General features: G+C 40.9%; 1 protein-coding gene across 4 annotated transcripts in view; it reads left to right on the top strand.

Annotated features, from left to right (window-relative positions):
- Positions 1-1,090: 1,090 nt before the first annotated feature.
- The window catches only part of ITPR1 (inositol 1,4,5-trisphosphate receptor, type 1), a 165,107-nt gene continuing 148,700 nt past the window's right edge, over positions 1,091-17,497 (top strand). For all 4 annotated transcript variants that reach the window (XM_009697707.1, XM_009697704.1, XM_009697706.1 and 1 more), the window contains exons 1-2: positions 1,091-1,182; positions 4,941-5,011. In XM_009697707.1, coding sequence (XP_009696009.1) covers positions 1,091-1,182; positions 4,941-5,011 — 163 coding nt within the window. The remainder of the gene's footprint in view (positions 1,183-4,940; positions 5,012-17,497) is intronic.

Below are 17,497 nucleotides of genomic sequence, written 5' to 3'. Positions count from 1 at the left end.
CTGTTTGAAACCTCCAGCACAGAAAGCTATTTCAACGTTTTGAACTCAGTGATCAAAAAGCGTGGCTTAAGAGGATCTCCAAGAAACCAGTAAATGGTCTGGTAAAAGACATCTTTGAAAATCTATTCAGTTGGGGTGCTTTTTATCTTGGCTCATGTTGGTTGTCTCTTTCTTTGTTGCCATGACAGATAGAAACTCGCTTTTCTAAAGATAGGTGGGTCCTGTATCATTCAGTCTGGGAGCTGGGACTTTAAAGAAAGTAAGGATAGTTCTTAATACTGTGGAAGCTGACAACACTAAGTGGCCGTCGCCTCAGCGTTACATTTAGGCAATCTATTTTAAAAACAGGATTGAAGTACTTCTGATTTCACGGGGATTTGGCTTCCTGATACATAGGTAGTTTAAAGTATTTGACTCTGAAAAATCTTAATCTTTATGTTTTTACATGCAAAATCTGTTGTCAGGAATATTCAGTGCATCTTCACCTAATGCTGGCTCCGGCACTGCAGCTATAAGCGAGTGGCTACCTCAGTCAATATTTTGACATGACCGAAAAATAGACATGAATCGTGTAAATATTTTCCATTACAATTCCCACGAGCACCACTTCAGCACACCAGAGAACCTTTAAAATATGCTCAAACCTACCTTTGATTCTGACAAAGAATCTGGCAGAGAAATGTGTTGTGATTTAGATGGTGCCAAGAATACATCTTAAACTGAGGCAGCCCATTCTTCTTCCCCCTTTCCCTCTTAGAGGTGGGATGAAATGGGTCGGTATGCCTGGACTGAAATAGCTGTGGGCGTCTGTTGGGATGAATACGGCTACCCATAAACCAGTCCCATACCAAATGGGATGCCGGTAGCTGCTTGTTTTTCCCTAGTTTATTTTTCTAAGCAAGCATTTTGACATGCTGTGTTTTCTTTGATACCTGAAATTCCAGTGCAAGATCTTGTTCGGGTTTTCAAACAAATGAACAAACAAAAGTGAAGGGTCCTGTTGTTGTAACCTCCAGTACCTTATACTGAGAAATTCTGCCTGATAAACAGTAACGTTGTGCTTTGTTCTTCTAGGGGCAGTAAGCCGGAGATGACTGACAAGATGTCGAGCTTCCTTCACATTGGAGATATTTGTTCTCTCTATGCAGAGGGCTCAACAAATGGATTTATTAGCACTTTGGGGTAAGAACAGCTGTTCTCTTGTACTGAAAACTTCCGTAAGAAGGACTAGCAGAACTCAGTTAGCTATCCTGAGCCTGGCTCCCAGGAAATACTGGGTAAAGCAAGGTAGCTTTATGTACAGATTTGGCCCTAAATTTAAAAATGGTCTAAAGCTAATATGGCAAGCTAGATGTTGGGAGGATGGAGAGCGTGTGTCGATGGCTGTGGTGTGGTTTTGATGTCCTTGATGGGGAGAAAGAAGCTTAGCGAGTTAAGGTGTGGGTAGAGGGGACAAATGCAAGCAAATGATTTTTGTGGTGTTGTCTGTCCCGTGTCCATCTGTGTGTCCTGTCCTGTCCCTCCCTGCCTGCCCCAGTTGGGAATGAATAGGTCCCAGTGCAATCTGCTGATTGGAAAAAAGGATGTAGCATAGGCAATGTACGTAGTTCTTAAAAAAATTTAAAAAAAAAAAGCCCCGAGCCAAATCGTTTATATACCACTAACCACTATGACTAGTTTTGTCTTACAGTCTTTGAGGTTTCTCACACAAACAAAATTGTTCTTGTCCAGTCAAAGGAGAACGTGTTTTGAATCTCCGGTTTTGCCAATGGCCAGCACTCCGGAGCTGCGGTGGGAGCCGTGCCTTGCCAGCTCCTGCCTCCAGTACGCTTCCCCACAGAGCTCCTTTGCACTTTCTTCTGCAAAGACATCACAGTAGGTCCTCTCTCAGAGACTGCCTCTTAAGCAGTAAGATGTGTATGCTACTTCATTAAACAAAAAGTAGCTGTTCACATAGGAAAAGGAAGAGTTTGCAGAGAAAAGCCATGGAAATGAAATACAGCTCTGATAAGTGACAGGGTATGTTTTATTCTGCTCAACTGCTGCGGAGGAGGAATCTCGCTGAACATCAGAAGCTGGCAGAAGAGCTGTGTACTGATTTGGGAGACCTTGCAGGGCGCTGGATGCAAAGCTCAAAGAGCACATCTGCCACCCTGTTTCAAAGCAGTGAGGAATTAGAGGGAGGGAAATAGCATGCATGACACGTTGCTGTGGTACTTCAATACTGAATGAGTAGCAAAGAAGCAACCAGGAAGCTTGATGATATGGTGAGTGGGCACGGACACAACATGCTCTTTCTCATTTCCAGTAGCCGTAAGGGCCTCAGGGTGGGTACAGTGACAGCAAATTTTTTGATGCCTACTGTCCAGATGCATCTGATAAATGGAGCTCCCAAGCAGGGTACAAAGACAGCATCCTGGTAAGTCTCTCGGCAGGAAACAATGGGCTGGAATCTCATCTGAGTGACTCCAAACTAACTTGTAGGTTTAGTCCTCTAGCTATTAGGATTCTGGAAAATAAGGGGGCAGAGAAGGAAGCAGACACTGAAGATGCACCATGATCTATTATAGGAAAGAGAAGAAAATATGGGATGCTGCCAGAAGGGAAAGAAGGTATGATAAAAGCAAGGGATGTAGTAAGTAGGGTTGGTCGAATAGTATTTGGCGAATGTATTTGACAAATTTCCCAGGTACTCGTCAAATATGACATGTACACTCTGCAGTATTCGATCAGCTGTGTAACTGGCCAAATACTATCTGCTGAAAACTGGCAAAATGAACTAAGCGATACTATACATTTGGCTATTTTTTTTCTTCCTAGTATTGAAGCAAGTTTGGCAGTAAATAATTCCCGAACAAGTAGAAAGTTGTTATGTTTAATCCCGTACAGTGCATGATGAACATTATGCAGTGGCTGTGGCTTTTGATGGCATTGCTGAGCAGATATTTTTCACCATGGGTAGTCCTTTCAGACATTAGAGGCCCTAAGCGCATGTATTTTCTAGACTTGATGAGATATTCTCATGGCAGGTCTAAAGATCCCTTAGTGTTACAAGCATCCTCTTTGATTTGATTAGTACTGTTTTAAGGTAACTGCATTAGATAATGGCCACACATCTTCTGAGCCTAATTTAAGCCAGAAATCCCAATTGCTATGTGAAACATGAAATGCATTATCATCTTAATAAGCCTTCATAATCAAATTAGTTTTGTCCCATATTTAATTTAGTCTTTGTCCTGGAGAAAATTAAAGAAGCAAAGGAAAGTTTCAGTGTAATTGTACTCTATACCATGTGGAGTTTTGACAGTCTTATGTCATAACAATGTGTAATGACTTGTTCATGTGGTTAATGAAGGTTGAGAAACAGATACCACTATACATTCTAATGTCGTTCTAAATCTTTGAAGAGTGTTCCTACTTAATAATCCTATGACATGACTGTTGCTTAATCAGGACTTTATACTTGCTGTTTCCCAAATTCAGTGCTGTCATCATGATTACCAGTGTACAATATATCCTCTTTTGTGTTTTTCACCCTGTAAAATTTTTTTCTTACTAGTTCGGGATGTTTCTCTTTACTTTCAATTTAATCTCAGGATGAGAGGGATATATTGCACTGAGACTATCTCTGTGTGGGATGATCAGAGTAACCCATTTGACTTGATAGTTTTTTGGCCCTTTGTTCACTAGAAGCAGATGTTTCAGTCAGCTCAAATATTAATAGTACCATTCTTGTTGGCGCACATATATGTATATATAATACTGAATAGGGAGAAAATCCATGGGGAAAAAACAATTTACTCTGAATGTTTGCATATGCAAATTTTAGATGCATAGAGCTGTTGAGTTCACGTAGTTTCTCTGATCTCTTAATTTTTATGCACTTCATTATTTTCTGTAATTGTTGTCTCAAAATGCTCCCTGCATGTAACCAGCCTCTGCAAGGAACAACTCTCATATTCTAGGTCTCAGTGTTTCTCAAGTTGATTCTGCATGAGAATGGACCTCTCAAACCTTTAAGACCTTGGAGTTTTACTTTCTACTTTTGTGTAGAAAGCCTCTTTGACAGATTGGTTTTATTTAAGGGGCCAAATTGAGTCATTTAGAATCAAAACAGAAACTACGAAGTATTTGGTTACAGTTGCCTTTCCACAGTTTGGAAATAGCATTTGGTAAAAGTGCAGTTCCACATTGATCCAAAGCAAGCTAAGGGCAGAGCAGTGGCGACAGGTGCATCTTAACTATTGTCATTATTCTGTGGGATTGGTATTGACCTGGTGGGGTTTTTGCCGATGTCCATTCATGGGAAGCTCTGTCCTGGCATTCCCTATTGGAATCTCTTGGGTTCAGTTGTCTAGTTCTCCTCCTTCCTGGTAGAACAGGAGGAGGTTAGTTCGATCCCTTGACTTACCTTGTGTTTATGACAGGTGAGCAGGAGGGTATATTTATGCCTTCCTTTCTCTTGGGAGTCATTTTTTATTGTGGCAGCTATTGTTTCTGCCTTTTAATACTTGAGGGGTCATAGGATCCAGTTTGCACAGTCATCATATTTTCCCATTCTCTACGCTTTGTATAAACACATTTGCAATGTTATTCAAATCTGTCCAAGAGGCAACAGTTGTTCTAAGGCTGTCTCTCACCTAACTAGAATATGGGCTGTTCTGCCTGCACCTCAAGGAGGGGACATAAAGATGATGCGGTATACAGGAGCAATGACTTACTTATTGTCCCACCTATCCAGGAGCATAGCTCGGGGCAACAGTAAAAATTAGCTGCATGCTTCTTGGAAAGTTTTGGCATAAGTTGGCATTTGGGGAATGTCTTCTGCTGAAGTGGCCACTCGGATGAAATATTGCAAATAAACGACTTCGGTTTTGCTAACGAGGATGTAAGCAATTGCTTGCAAAAGCAATCTCACTTTACTTCTCATTTCTTTACAGCCTTGTGGATGATCGGTGTGTTGTACAGCCAGAAGCAGGTGATCTTAACAACCCACCCAAAAAATTCAGAGGTAAGTTTATTAGCTTATTACCCTTTTGGTTATAAGTTGTCCTTCATTTTGTGCAATCGTGTGTGACTGTTTTTGACCTCCATGCTTTCTAGAGAATATTTTAGTGTCATCTTCTTCAATGAAGGGCAACTCATGAGGAAAAAGAAATATATATATGTGTATATGTGTGTGAATGTCTGCATGAAGTGAGTTGTGGGACTTAAAAAGAATGCTATGTGAGGCGGTGGAGATGGAGTTGCCAATTGAGGTTGCCTTCCAGATCTGTCCAAACTTACGGGGTCCCTGTAAGTTTCATTTCTTTTTCTCCATACTATCATACATGCCATTTAGTTACCCAATACCAAACCTTTTTCAGAGAAGAGGAAAACAAAAAGGAGAAATGCTTGTAACAAGTATTGTTGTTTGACCTCATTTGATATTAACTGCGTTTGACTTTGCTTTCATTCTGCCAGGAAGTTTATGCTTCGTGATAAGAAATTAATGCCTACTTCTTTGTACAGTTTGGCTAGGGCTAATTTGTTTAAGAAAAATCTCAAGCAGGAAGAGAAGCACTAATTGGGATTTTGTTTGGGAAAACCTTCTTGAATTTTTTTATTTTCCCCTTGGTTGCATCTTTTACCTAAAGGATAGCTCAGCCAAATATTCTAAAAATTTGATCTACCTTTTATTGCTGTTCTCAGATGTAGCAGCAACTCTTCGTCTAGTTTCTTTGTTGGATGAAACTTGTTTCCTTGGTTATGCTTTGCCTTTCGCAGGGGATCAGAATTACCATAATTCTGTTCAGGTTTGGCTAGAACTGCAGGTGATTGCCCTTGAAAATCGTACACCTTCTGTACTGCTAGTTTTGTTTACGGTTGTTTGGGGTTTTTGTTGTTTTCGTTTGTTTGGGGATTTTTTTGCCATGACATGAAGATGTCTCATATAATGAAACTCTCTTTTTAGAATATTACTGAAGGCTGTGAATTCTTGTTGGTTTTTCCTCCATTTTTACAGGAAAACTAAGTAGCTGATGATTCAAATACTGAAGAGGCAACCTGGGGAAGTTTTAGCATTCAATGCTAAGCTCTCCAGAAAAAGAACAATGGTGTTACGTGAGCTAGAACCCTGACGCTAGGCATTTCTTGACGTTAAAATCATATGAAAGAATAAAGCCAGATTTGACTGAGACTGCTGGGTGTAGAAGGAGGTGAGCGGGGGGAGAGAGAGAGGGGAAAAAAAGAATGAGAAAAAGGCAATTCTTGCTAGTACAGTTTAGGAACTGCAAGTACAGAGAGACATTTGTCTGACATAAAACATTGTGGTTAGACATTGTAAATGTTCTCATATTACTTATAATTTATACACGGAGAAAGAATGGTGTGAACCTTTTCCAACCTTTGTAGTTACTTCACAAAAGCTTTCATGGGGAAGTTTATGCCTAATGGTAACTTTCTGTTATTTATACACATGCTTTATAAGTGTAGACTAAGATAAAATGCTTTCCACAATAAATATGTTCAGAAGAAGTAATAATGACGTTAATCGCACCATCTTCAACACAAATGGAAAATACCCCTTTTTTTATTATGAAGCGAAAACACCCAGAGGCTTGTCTGGGGTGTTGCACGGGAAGTCTCTGGCAAGGTCAGGAACTACAGCCATGTCTCTGCAATCTGACTTGGTGGTTTTATGATAGCTTGCAAAAATACCTCTCCTGCAAGTGGAACACAAGGTCTTCCCTGAGGTGCATTTATCCAAACAACAACATTTACATCTGGGGTATAAAGCAACCATGGGCATCTGGTGAATGTAATTCAGTCCCAATATTTAGTTTTGTCATACTTGAGATTTAGTCTTCACTGCCTCGGGCAGTGTCACAGGTACAGCAGATCAGGAGCACAAGATACTTTTGTACAGTAGCAGCCTGGGGTGGGAACTGATGTGGAAAAGTTCTACTATCCAGTAAACTTTGTATGTGGTGCCCACGTTTGTTCAGTAATTTCATGTAGTCCATAATAGTCATCACAGCCGGTAGGATCACTGCAGTTTGAGGTCTGAGAAGAAGTGTGATGTTGGATTGAACTCGAATCTGTGCAAAACACTGGCACTGGTAACTGTGAGAAGCAAATTGTGAAAATCTCATTAGAGCAGGACCAAAATTAATCAAATGTAAGTGACTTATGTTATAGCTTTACACGATACTGGAAAAATGCCTCTAGGCTATAACCTGTTTCATATCTATGTGCGAATCCTCTTTCAAACTTGCTATGCCTTAAGGTGTCTAGACGCAGGTCAGTCAAATCTGAAGTCACTTTCTGGGAGGAACACTGGACGTGTGATTTTTGTGGCCAGTCTTGAGGATCTCGCTTTGGGTAGTATTTTTAGGAAATGTAATTCTAAGCTTCTCTGAGCACTTCTGTCTTCTGTGGGCAGATGTAAAACAGTTGTAAATGTAATTTTCGTGCTTAATCGAAGTGGTGAGAGATACCTAGAAACAAGAGTTACTGCTTAGATATGCATACATGACTCCAAGAAAATTCAGTGGGAAACTAAAGCGTATATATCCAGTGGCAGAATTAATCCATCCTGCTTTTTTCTTAGCCATGGGTGTTTCAGGTTTTAAAAAGTCTTGTTGCCTAGGCTACCCTTAATCAGTTGCATCTCGTGGCAGCAGCAAGGCCCTGGTCTAGAGGGTCGTGTTTTTTCTTTCCTCTCTGCTTTAGACCCTTGAAATACGGCAGAGCGGCTGTGCACAAAGTGGTGGTGTGTATGCACTGTCCTTCTGCCTGGAGAGAGCCTCTCTCATAGGAAAGGCAGTTGACAGTAATGCTTAGCTGTGAGTATGTGCTGTCACTAAATGCTGATAACCTGCTTGTGGTGTGAAAATAGTTTCTGCACGAGGAATGCGTTTCGAAAAGCAAGTGCTTCGTAGCTCAAATGGAGGTGGGTTTTTCATGCCAGTAATTCTCTCCTTTTAAAAATGTTGGCTGCAAGTTGTTCTAAGGAGAATGCGGTGAGGGAAGCTTGGCGTGTGTTTGGATGAACTGGGTTGAACAGAATGATTGCAGTGGCACGACTGGAATTGGAGATGGGAGCAATAGAGGCTGTCAGTCTGCTTGGAGGAAAATGTACAGAGGTATCCTGAGGACACGAGGGCTTGCTTTGTTGACAAAAGTTGTGGAAAAAGTAGGCTGACAGATTAATCTGGTGGTGGTGGTGGTGGAGCCCTGCAAGGGATGAAACGCAAGAAGAAGCTGAGAGTAAGATGGGATGACGTTCAGGTAAGATTTGGAGTGCAGTGTAACAGTATAAATGAGATATTAAAAAAAAAAAACTTCAGAGGATGTATTCGATGGAAAAAACTGAGGTGCTGGAGTTGGAAAGAACTCTAAAGGAAGGTATTAGTCCAGCACCCTCAATTTACTAGGAGTGTTTACCAGTCGTTATTTCACATATTAAATGCTGTTGTACCTCTAGGTCCTTAAAATATTAGTTTGATCACTTGAAGGTGTGAAGGCTGATTTTTTTCTTTTCCTTTTTCCTATGCCAATCAGAAGAAGGTAGCACCTGATGTTAGTGGTTTGAGGTTGGATCGTAATTATGGTCTGTGAGATTTCAGTGGCTTTTTTTTTTAATCTGGCTTTCTGAGTCTAAATATAGTGGTTTGGGTATGTATTTTGTTTTTTTTGATTTTTGTTTGGTTGGTTTTGTTTTTTTTTTTTAACTTACAGCATTTCTCTGGCCCTTCATGTTTTCAGCTCCAACTAATTCAAAAGTCTTCTAAAACTGCCTTGCAAACATTAAGACTTAAGAGTAGATTCATTAAGCTGTTTCTTTTTAAAGATGTTAATAGGAGAATTCTTGCGAAAGAGTATTTTACTTAACTGGTCCGAATATATGGTGTACAGATGAGATTCCTGGAAAAAATCCTAGTTGTATGAGTCTCCAAAAAGAGAGAGCGTGACAGTTCCTTGGTTATCTGCACTGCTTTGAACAAAAAAAGACATGTTATGTATTTCATAAAGCTGAAATCGCTGCTCTAATTGCTGTCTTTGAGTATGACTGTGCATCTGAATAGGGACTATAAACGAACATCCTTTTAATATGCATGGCTTTAAGTGGAAAGTATGAACTACAGCTGACCCTCTAGCTAGGCTAAAAGCACCAGTGTTTCGGTAGACATCATTCGTACGTAAATGCACAGAGATGGACAGCTATTTTGCAAATTAAAGTCAGACCTAGCAATAGTGGTGAAGCTGAAGCAGAGCCCAGGGCTGATAATTTTGTGCTTTAGCTGCTGCTTCTGTGCTCTATTAGTTAGTTTGCAGAGGTTTTATTTGTGTTCATTTTGTATTGGAACGTAGAGCTGTGCTAAGCCAAATGTGTTTGCTTAATGCAAGACACTGCTACTACACCAAAACAGTCTGTCTGACAGCCTTCTCGGGAAATTCCTTACAGCTCTATTTGGGATGCAGATCTGTCTGCCAGGGATCCAGAAGCTATGTGATAGCTGCATGAAACACAGGGAAAAAGGGCACTTACTGGGTTAATTTGTCCAGCAGCTACCTCCTTCGAGAACATTGTTTTAGTAGTTGCTGGGCAACACTCTTTTTTTGGCAAGATGTTCAAGGAATGAACCCATATCTTAGACTTAAAATACCCTCATGGTGAAGCAGAAGATGAGTAGTTCAAATTCTGTTTGTTCTTTTGATCGTAATCCATACTGTATGCTCTTTCTGAATATTGCCTTCATGAAGCGTTCAGTCAGGCTTGTCTGGTGGCATGAGGGGCTGGCACTGAGGATCTCAGCCTTTGAACTGCAAGTTCATCTTCAGCAGAAGAAATTACCTGGGCACTACAAAGAAACTTTAATATATAAATATATATGTATTAAAAAGGTAAATATATTATCTACACACGCCAATTCTTTTGATGGATTTCTATTACATTCACGCTGTGCTCAGGCATTGATAAAGGTCAGTATGCTTCTCCATAACATGTATGTTTTGAGTTATGTTTTGTTCTTCATAGCTTTGCCATTGGTGATCTGAAGCATGTACACTACTGCTTTGTTTAATATGAGGAAGCCATATAATTTATGCAGCACTGATAGAGGCTATGGAGTTAGAGAATCACAGAACTGTTTAGGTTAGAAAAGACCTTTAAGATCAAGTCCAGCCATTAAAGTAACATGGCCAAGCCCACCCCTAAACCATGTCCCTAAGCACCACACCTACACGTCCTTTAAATACCCCCAGGGATGGGGACTCCACCACTTCCCTGGGCAGCCTGTTCCAGTGCTTGACAACCCTTTTGGGGAAGAAATTTTTCCTAATATCCAATCTAAACCTCCCCTGGTGCAACCTGAGGCCATTTTGTCTTGTCTTAGTGCTTGTTAATTGGGAGAAGAGGCCGACCCCCACCTGGCTACCCCCTCCTTTCAGGTGGTTGTAGAGAGCGATCAGGTCTCCCCTCAGCCTCCTCTTCTCCAGACCGAACACCCCCAGCTCCCTCGGCCGCTCCCCATCAGACTTGTGCTCCAGACCCTTCACCACCTTCGTTGCCCTTCTCTGGACTCGCTCCAGCACCTCAAGGTCTTTGCATACATTTGGGATTATTTAGCCTTATTTAGCCAATGCAAGCTTGTTTATAGTTTGGCATTAGAACTGAGATTAAGGGAATTTTCAGTTGAAGGGTCACATAGATAGTTTTCCCAAACACTTCAGGATATTAAAAAACAAACTTAAACAAATACCTAGATCCCTCTGCTTGTTAGTTTTGGAGAAATGTTAGCAGCATATAGAAGTGTACTTTCTAGGCAGTAAGGTAGTTCAGTACCATCCTCTGTACTCATCAAGAATTTTTTGCCGTATAAGCCTTTAGGTACCATGTATTCAGCTTCAGATGAGTGTGTAGCCTCAAATCCTATTGCTGTCTGTATGCTCTGCATGCATACTTTTCTAAATCTACTCTGGTGAAAGCAATTATATCAACAGAGATTGCTTTATGAACTTTGATGTGAAATAATCTGAATTGTATGACTTTCTGCATATATTAGATGAGTTTGAGTGGGTGTTTTGCAGAGGATTGAGGGCATATTCCTGGAATGACAGTGAGAAGAAGAGGAGTGATAGACCTGGCCTTGCATGGCCAAGTTTAGGCTCCTTTTTCTCCTTGAACATGGGGTTTCTAATGCTGGTGAAATCTTTGGGTATATTAATTTTTAAGGTGCCTAGGTTCCTTTTAAGGAATATTTAAACTAATGTCTAAATATGGGGTTTTTTTCACTCTGATAACCATGGATTAGCAGATAAAATAGCAGGATTCATTTTTCATGCAGGAAGCAGAACTTTTGAGGCTGCTCGAGTGCTAAGTTCAAAGCTTAGCATGGTGATCTTGAAGGGAAATAAATCGCTTGCAATAGAAAAGTGACTCCTTTTCAGTTTTGAGATGTCTAAGACTAAAACACACTCGCTGAATATCAAAAGTAGGAAGTGGGGCAACAATAGTGAACACCTACTTAATTAACTGCTCTGTTTTTATTAAGAGCCAAATGCCATAAAAAAAAAAAAAATGTTTCTTAGTCCCTTTTCAGAAAGGGTACCAAGATCATGGTTTAGTGTAAAATCAAAAGAAACTTTAGGGTTGGCACAGTGGAAGAGAAATGATAAAAATACAGTCGAATGCTGTGCCAGCATTGGACATTTTGTGTAGGAAGAATCTTTCAATCTTGCTGAATTAGGATATAGTTATAATATCCAAAATACATTTTCACTGCCTTGATGAGGAATCCTTTAGTATGATTCCAAGTATTTATAGAACTGTACTAGAAAACTGCCAACTGCTAGTACGCATTTGAATTTGATGCCCTTTATATGATGAAAAAATCCTGAGCGCTGTCTCTAAAATGTGAGTCTTTAGCCCACTGCATCCTACCTACAACCAGATGTTGTAGACAATTGTCACTGTGGCATTTAGGTATTTCAAAAAAGCTGAAAAGTCAGAAGTGTTGGATTTTCATACAGAGAAACGCGCTTTCTATCTGCTGAAGCTTGGAAAACCCTGTGAGAGAGGGAGTCCTAGGCCAGGGTTGATGCACCGCTTCATGAGCACACGCAAGGCTCCATCCTCTCTGCGTGTCAGGCAGCAGGCAGGGTACGCTGCCTTCTCTGCTAACCCGTGGTGACTGCAGAGCGACAGCATGAACGCCTCATCTCCCGACATTTTTTACCACAGGTTTTGTGGTACTGCCAGGCTCGTCAGTGATTATTACTTATATGGCTTGCGGTATTAGCAAGCAGAGGAGGTACTGGAGCTTTCCTGTTATGAGCACAGCTAGAGAATAGGTGTTATACCTAACTTGTGTGACTACTGTGTCCTGTAATTTATTTAAATGTGCAAAAGTAGCTTGCGATGGTTTGGAATCCAGTAGTGACTGAATGCAGGAATCAAAGGGAAGCTTTTTTTTTTCGTCATGGAGGGTGAATCAGAAAGCTGTTTTTATTTAACTTGCCACATCTATTGCAGTGAGGTTCTTTACTGGCCTATTAAGCCAGACAAGATTGTAGTCCAGTTGGTAGACACGCATGCTGAAGCACCAGGACATCCTAAAGACATCCCAACTCCATGATGCCGACGTGCTTTGCTGCAGTAGTGAATAAATAGCTGGCTAAATAATGATTGGTTTAATTGAGACGGTATAGCATGTTTTCTTTCTGTGTCCTAGTGATGGGGTACCAAGACCATAATGGGCAAGGTCTGTATGGCACAGATTATAAGAGGGTCTGTTTAACTTGGTGAAAAAATGTTGTCGATACTGAAGGAGAAGAGGAGCTGAGTCTGTTTGGAATAGAAGGCACAGGCCGTGAAGATTGGCTGGGTTGCGTTTGCATGCTGGTCTGTCCTGAGAGTACTGTGGTCAAAGAGCTGTCTGCCAACTTCTGGTTTTAAAGTGCTTTCATCTTAGATGTTTTGCATCTAGATGAAGGCAGAGCAAAGCCCCTCTGAAATAGAAAGTGGCCATTAATATGCATAACTGGAACGCTCTATGACAAACACAATCTGTTGGTTAAGGTACTGCAAAACAACGAGGGGGGATTTAATTGAACTCCTAGCGTGAAGTTTTATGATCTGTGCACTTCATTTGCCCATCTGAAAAATATGGGTAGCAGTTCTGCACTGATGAGGCATTCTGTGCAGGATGACAGGGGAAATGTGCTGGTGTAGTGACCGTGGCCTAAAAATGAAGAAATAAGCAAAGCGCAGGTTTGAATGTTCATTCTTTCTCAACAGCTCTCACAGGTCTGAGCTTTTTCCCCTGTGGAAAGTTCGGGGTATTTCAGGTAGGATGGAGGGAGGGATTGCCAAAAAGCAGTGCTTAGCTATTAAGTAGAACAGTGCTGTTAATAAACCTAGCCCCAACCTCGTAGACAAAAGAATACTGTGGCTTTGTTGCCATAGTTTCAGTGCAAAATCTGACCTTAGCTACAATAACATTCGGTTAGAAAGAACTAGCTAATCAGTTTTCTAAAATTAGTGTGTTCCCTAGTACATAAGCCAGTATGAACAGGATATTTAATGAAATATTATACTTAGTCACAAGAGCCCAAGGGAGTGAAATGTCTTGATGAATTGTGGGGGTGGGGTGACATTGGTACATATCTTCTAATATAGCAAAGTTATTAAAATTTGTGGCTTGCTTAATATTTAGGGTAGCTCAACTGTTGTGTTCTTCTGTGCACTCAATCTACTTTGTTCCTTTTAAAAGCTCTCAGAGTCTGTTCGGTAAGCTGGGAAGATTGAGATGCTGGTGAGTCTCATCAATAGTAAGCACTGCCCCAGAACCTTCAAATAAACTTCAGAGCTAGTGTTGTGCTTCTTGTTAGTACAGCCAGAGTGCTTTGCAGATGAAGGAGTCTTACTCATGTAGAAGGATGCAAATACTGAAGCAGATGGGTAAAGTCATGAAGTTTGTGGAAAAAAACTGCATGTGAGGGAAGCAGTCTCCCAGGTATCAGGTACTAGACATCTTCAGCTTTTCACCAGTTGTCTGAAGTGTTGAGAAACTTAAAGGAGAGATTCAGAGAGAGGCTGGTTGGTAAGGTCTGGCATGTTAAATATTGCCATCAGTCCAGAACACCTGACTTGAGAGTGCATTTATTATGCCCAAGGCTCACTGACGTAGGCTTGGGTGAGATTTTATCAAACTGTGGTAACCTAAAGTCGAAGATTGTTTCTTGGCAATATGGGAACTGTGATGCATGTAAGAAAACCTGATAATTCAAGTTGATTATTTGGATATTAATGTAAGAAAAATATGTAATATGCAAATTTGGGGCAGGAGGCTAGGTGAGCTGTCTCTTACTCACTTCGGTTTGAAATTCAAGTTCTCATTCCGCCTGCTCAGTGTTTCTGCCAGGCTGAACCGTATTGCCCACGTAGCTTTCTGGAGTCACCAATGTGCTGAACTTGTCTCACTGTAGGTCTTGAATGGTAGTTTGCAGCGAAGGAAGCTGAACTGCCCTCTGCAAGGCTGACGTACAGAATTGTGCTAGCAAAACAGAGCTTTGCTGGCGTCCTGTTGGCAGTACCAAGATGAGAGCCTTTGTCGCTCAGCTCTCCATCCCGACTTGCCTGCGGTATCCTACGTTAATGAGCAGTGTTCCCTTACTGCTTGGTGCTTGAGAGATACCAGATAAATGGGAAGAAGATTTAGACAAGGTGCATCAAAATCACCTGAATGATGCTTACCAGTTTGGTGGTAGCTTCTGCTATTTCTGTTAGCCAGAGCAAGTTACCAACGAATCGTCACCTCTTCTGCCAGTACTTTGCAGTTAAAAAAAGTGCCTGTAGTTAGTCGAAAGCAACTGTAATTAATGAATTGCCTGAGACCTAGCTTTGGACTCTCCTGGATATGTAGAAGCACAAACGTTTGGTGTAGAAATACAAACTCTACAAACGCAGTGGAGTTCGATTCAGAAAAACATTTTTCACTTTGAATGCGCTGACACTGGCATGGCTGAGCTGTCAAGCAGATCTCTTGGCTCTCTTGGTTTTGCTTCTGCGACATGTAGCTTATGATTCCTGATACAGCATGCAGTCACAGGAAGGTGTGATCTGTATTCTTGAATCTTCCGATTCAGATTCAAATTAGCATGTTTATACTTTATGTTTTTCTGCCTGGTAAACCCAGCTGCCTTCTCCAGTACACTTTAGGAAGCTGTACCAAGCTTTTACTTCGGCAGAGGCACAAACGATATTCTCGGGTTTTTCCCTCTTTACATTTTTACATGACCAAATTTGATTTCCTCTTACCCCTTGACTTGGTGTGATCATGAGGTGTTTAATTTTTCAGAGAGAGCAGGTAAGTGCGCTGCAACACCCCTGAGAAACTCGTCTGTTCTGTGGAATCTCACTTCTCTGTTGCTTTTAGGACAGAGTGAAGTTCTGTGCTGCTTGCAATAGCAGTTAAGTTATACAAAAAGCTTCGATTATTTCACTTTTCAAAATATAAAGCCTTATTTTTTAGGTAAGGATTTGCAGTTCAGAAACATTTTCAATTTAGGTTATTTACCTAAGAAGACAAGACATAACTATGCTAAGTACCTGTACCGAGGAGGTCTTACAGGTACTGTGTCCAAGTGCCACATGGAAGTCGTTAGTCAAAGAGGAGCCTAGCCTCAACCCAGAAGTTAAATAATTTCACTTCTCATTTTCTGGGCAGCCTGTTCTTCGCTGAGCAAGAGTCCTGACTAAAGCAGGGGTATCTCCTCAGCTGTAAGCTCAGGGAAGTAATGCTGTAAGTACTTCTGTTTGAGAGCACTCAGAAGAATGGTGAGGCTGCCAGCATGGCCAGCCATAAAAATGTGCTGTTACGAAAGCCAGACCTTGCCAGTTGTCTTCAGTGAGCAGTCTGTGACACTCGCATCTTCCTCCCTTCCCACACCGCTGCTGGAGATTGAATACCCAGTCCTTCTCGTTGCAGAATTTGGATTCATCTTTCAAGATGAAGTATGGTACTTAATGTGTCAACACCTGAGTGTGATTTCTCTTCTTCAATTATTGATGCATTAATAGCACCTCCAGCCGAGTTCTTCACATTGCTGGGTGGAGATGAAGGTGCCAGTGCTAATCTGTCAAGCTGCTTGTGATTTGGGCCCTGTCTCCAGTCCTGTCTCAGTCTTTCCTGCATAACTTGAAAGCTTGTGATTCAAATGCTAGGAAACAAGCGAGTTGTTGGTGAAGGTTCTTCATTCTGAAAACTGCCGTGCATTTTTTGCCATCCAGAAAGGAGTTTGCTGCTTTGAGGTCAGTCTTAAAAAGCACCTACTGATTCTTTAGGAATAATAATTCTTCTGGGGATAAACTGGAAAATATCAGTTTGTTTCTTTGCTTGACAAGTGACTGGCTAGGGTAGGGAGTTGCAAAGATCCTGGATTAGCATTTAGTGGCCCCTAACAAATACAACCAGTATAAAGCAACCTTGTGTTTCTCACCTAGAAAAATTATTGTTTGTAAACATACCTATGCTGATTTTTTTGCTTTTTAAAAAAGCCAAAACCTGACATATGTAGGAGGCTGTTTCTTATGCACTGTGCTTGCCTTTAAACTTCTGACTTTGTGGTCATAGAAAAGGACGAAATGCATGCAGTGTTTGGCATAATTTTGTGGAAGTTCAGGTGGAGGCTTTCTGCCAGCTAGTAACTGGTAAGGGAGCCATTTGTGCCTTTACCTTCAGCTGGTCTGGATGCAGGCTAGCAGAGATGCTAAGTCTGATCTCAGTAGCTGTTATTAAATGCTGTTATCTTGCTGTGAAAGCGTTTAGGTTGGCATGTCTCATGTGAATGTTTTGAATGCTAGAATAGCCATTACAGATTGACTGACACTAAATGCAGTGTTCCTCAAATTTTATTCTAATGAACAACTTTGTATTCAGTCAAGTAGGAGAGTTACTTATGTGTGAGGACTAACACTTCCTTCATACCTGATTTGTGAAAGTAATCAGTGCTCAGTGTTGGCAATTATGATCTGTTTTGATTATATAATATGCAGAAGTTCAATGGAAACATAACTACTTGTGTTTTGGTTGAAGAGTCTTTCTGTATCTCTCAGTCAGATTTTCAGAGTAAGAAATCACCTCGAAGCTCTACTGACAGCAGAGAAACGATGACATTGCTAGAAAACACTGCTACAGGATCATCTCCTGCTTTAACTAGAACAAATTGCCTCCGAGTCAGATTTTATTAAGGATACAGAAAACTTTGCTATGCAAAAGCAATCTGGTAGCACTTAAACCTTGTTATTTAGTGAATGTCAGCCCTTTTATTTGTCGAGGTTAAAAATTATACAAGGAAAAAATAAACACAGAACTTGTAGGTGTGAGGAAGTGAGATAGCTGGATGAGGGAGCAGCCATCCTGAAAAGGAAAAAATCTTGGCTATATCTACAAAAATCCTTTCTGTCCCTTTCAGATGCATGATCTCTAGCCAGCACCGGTGGACTTTCATG

The sequence above is a fragment of the Cariama cristata genome, unplaced genomic scaffold (assembly GCF_000690535.1).
Source record: "Cariama cristata isolate BGI_N322 unplaced genomic scaffold, ASM69053v1 scaffold2973, whole genome shotgun sequence".
Lineage (NCBI taxonomy): Eukaryota > Metazoa > Chordata > Aves > Cariamiformes > Cariamidae > Cariama > Cariama cristata.
This window is presented reverse-complemented; position numbering and strand designations above follow the sequence as displayed.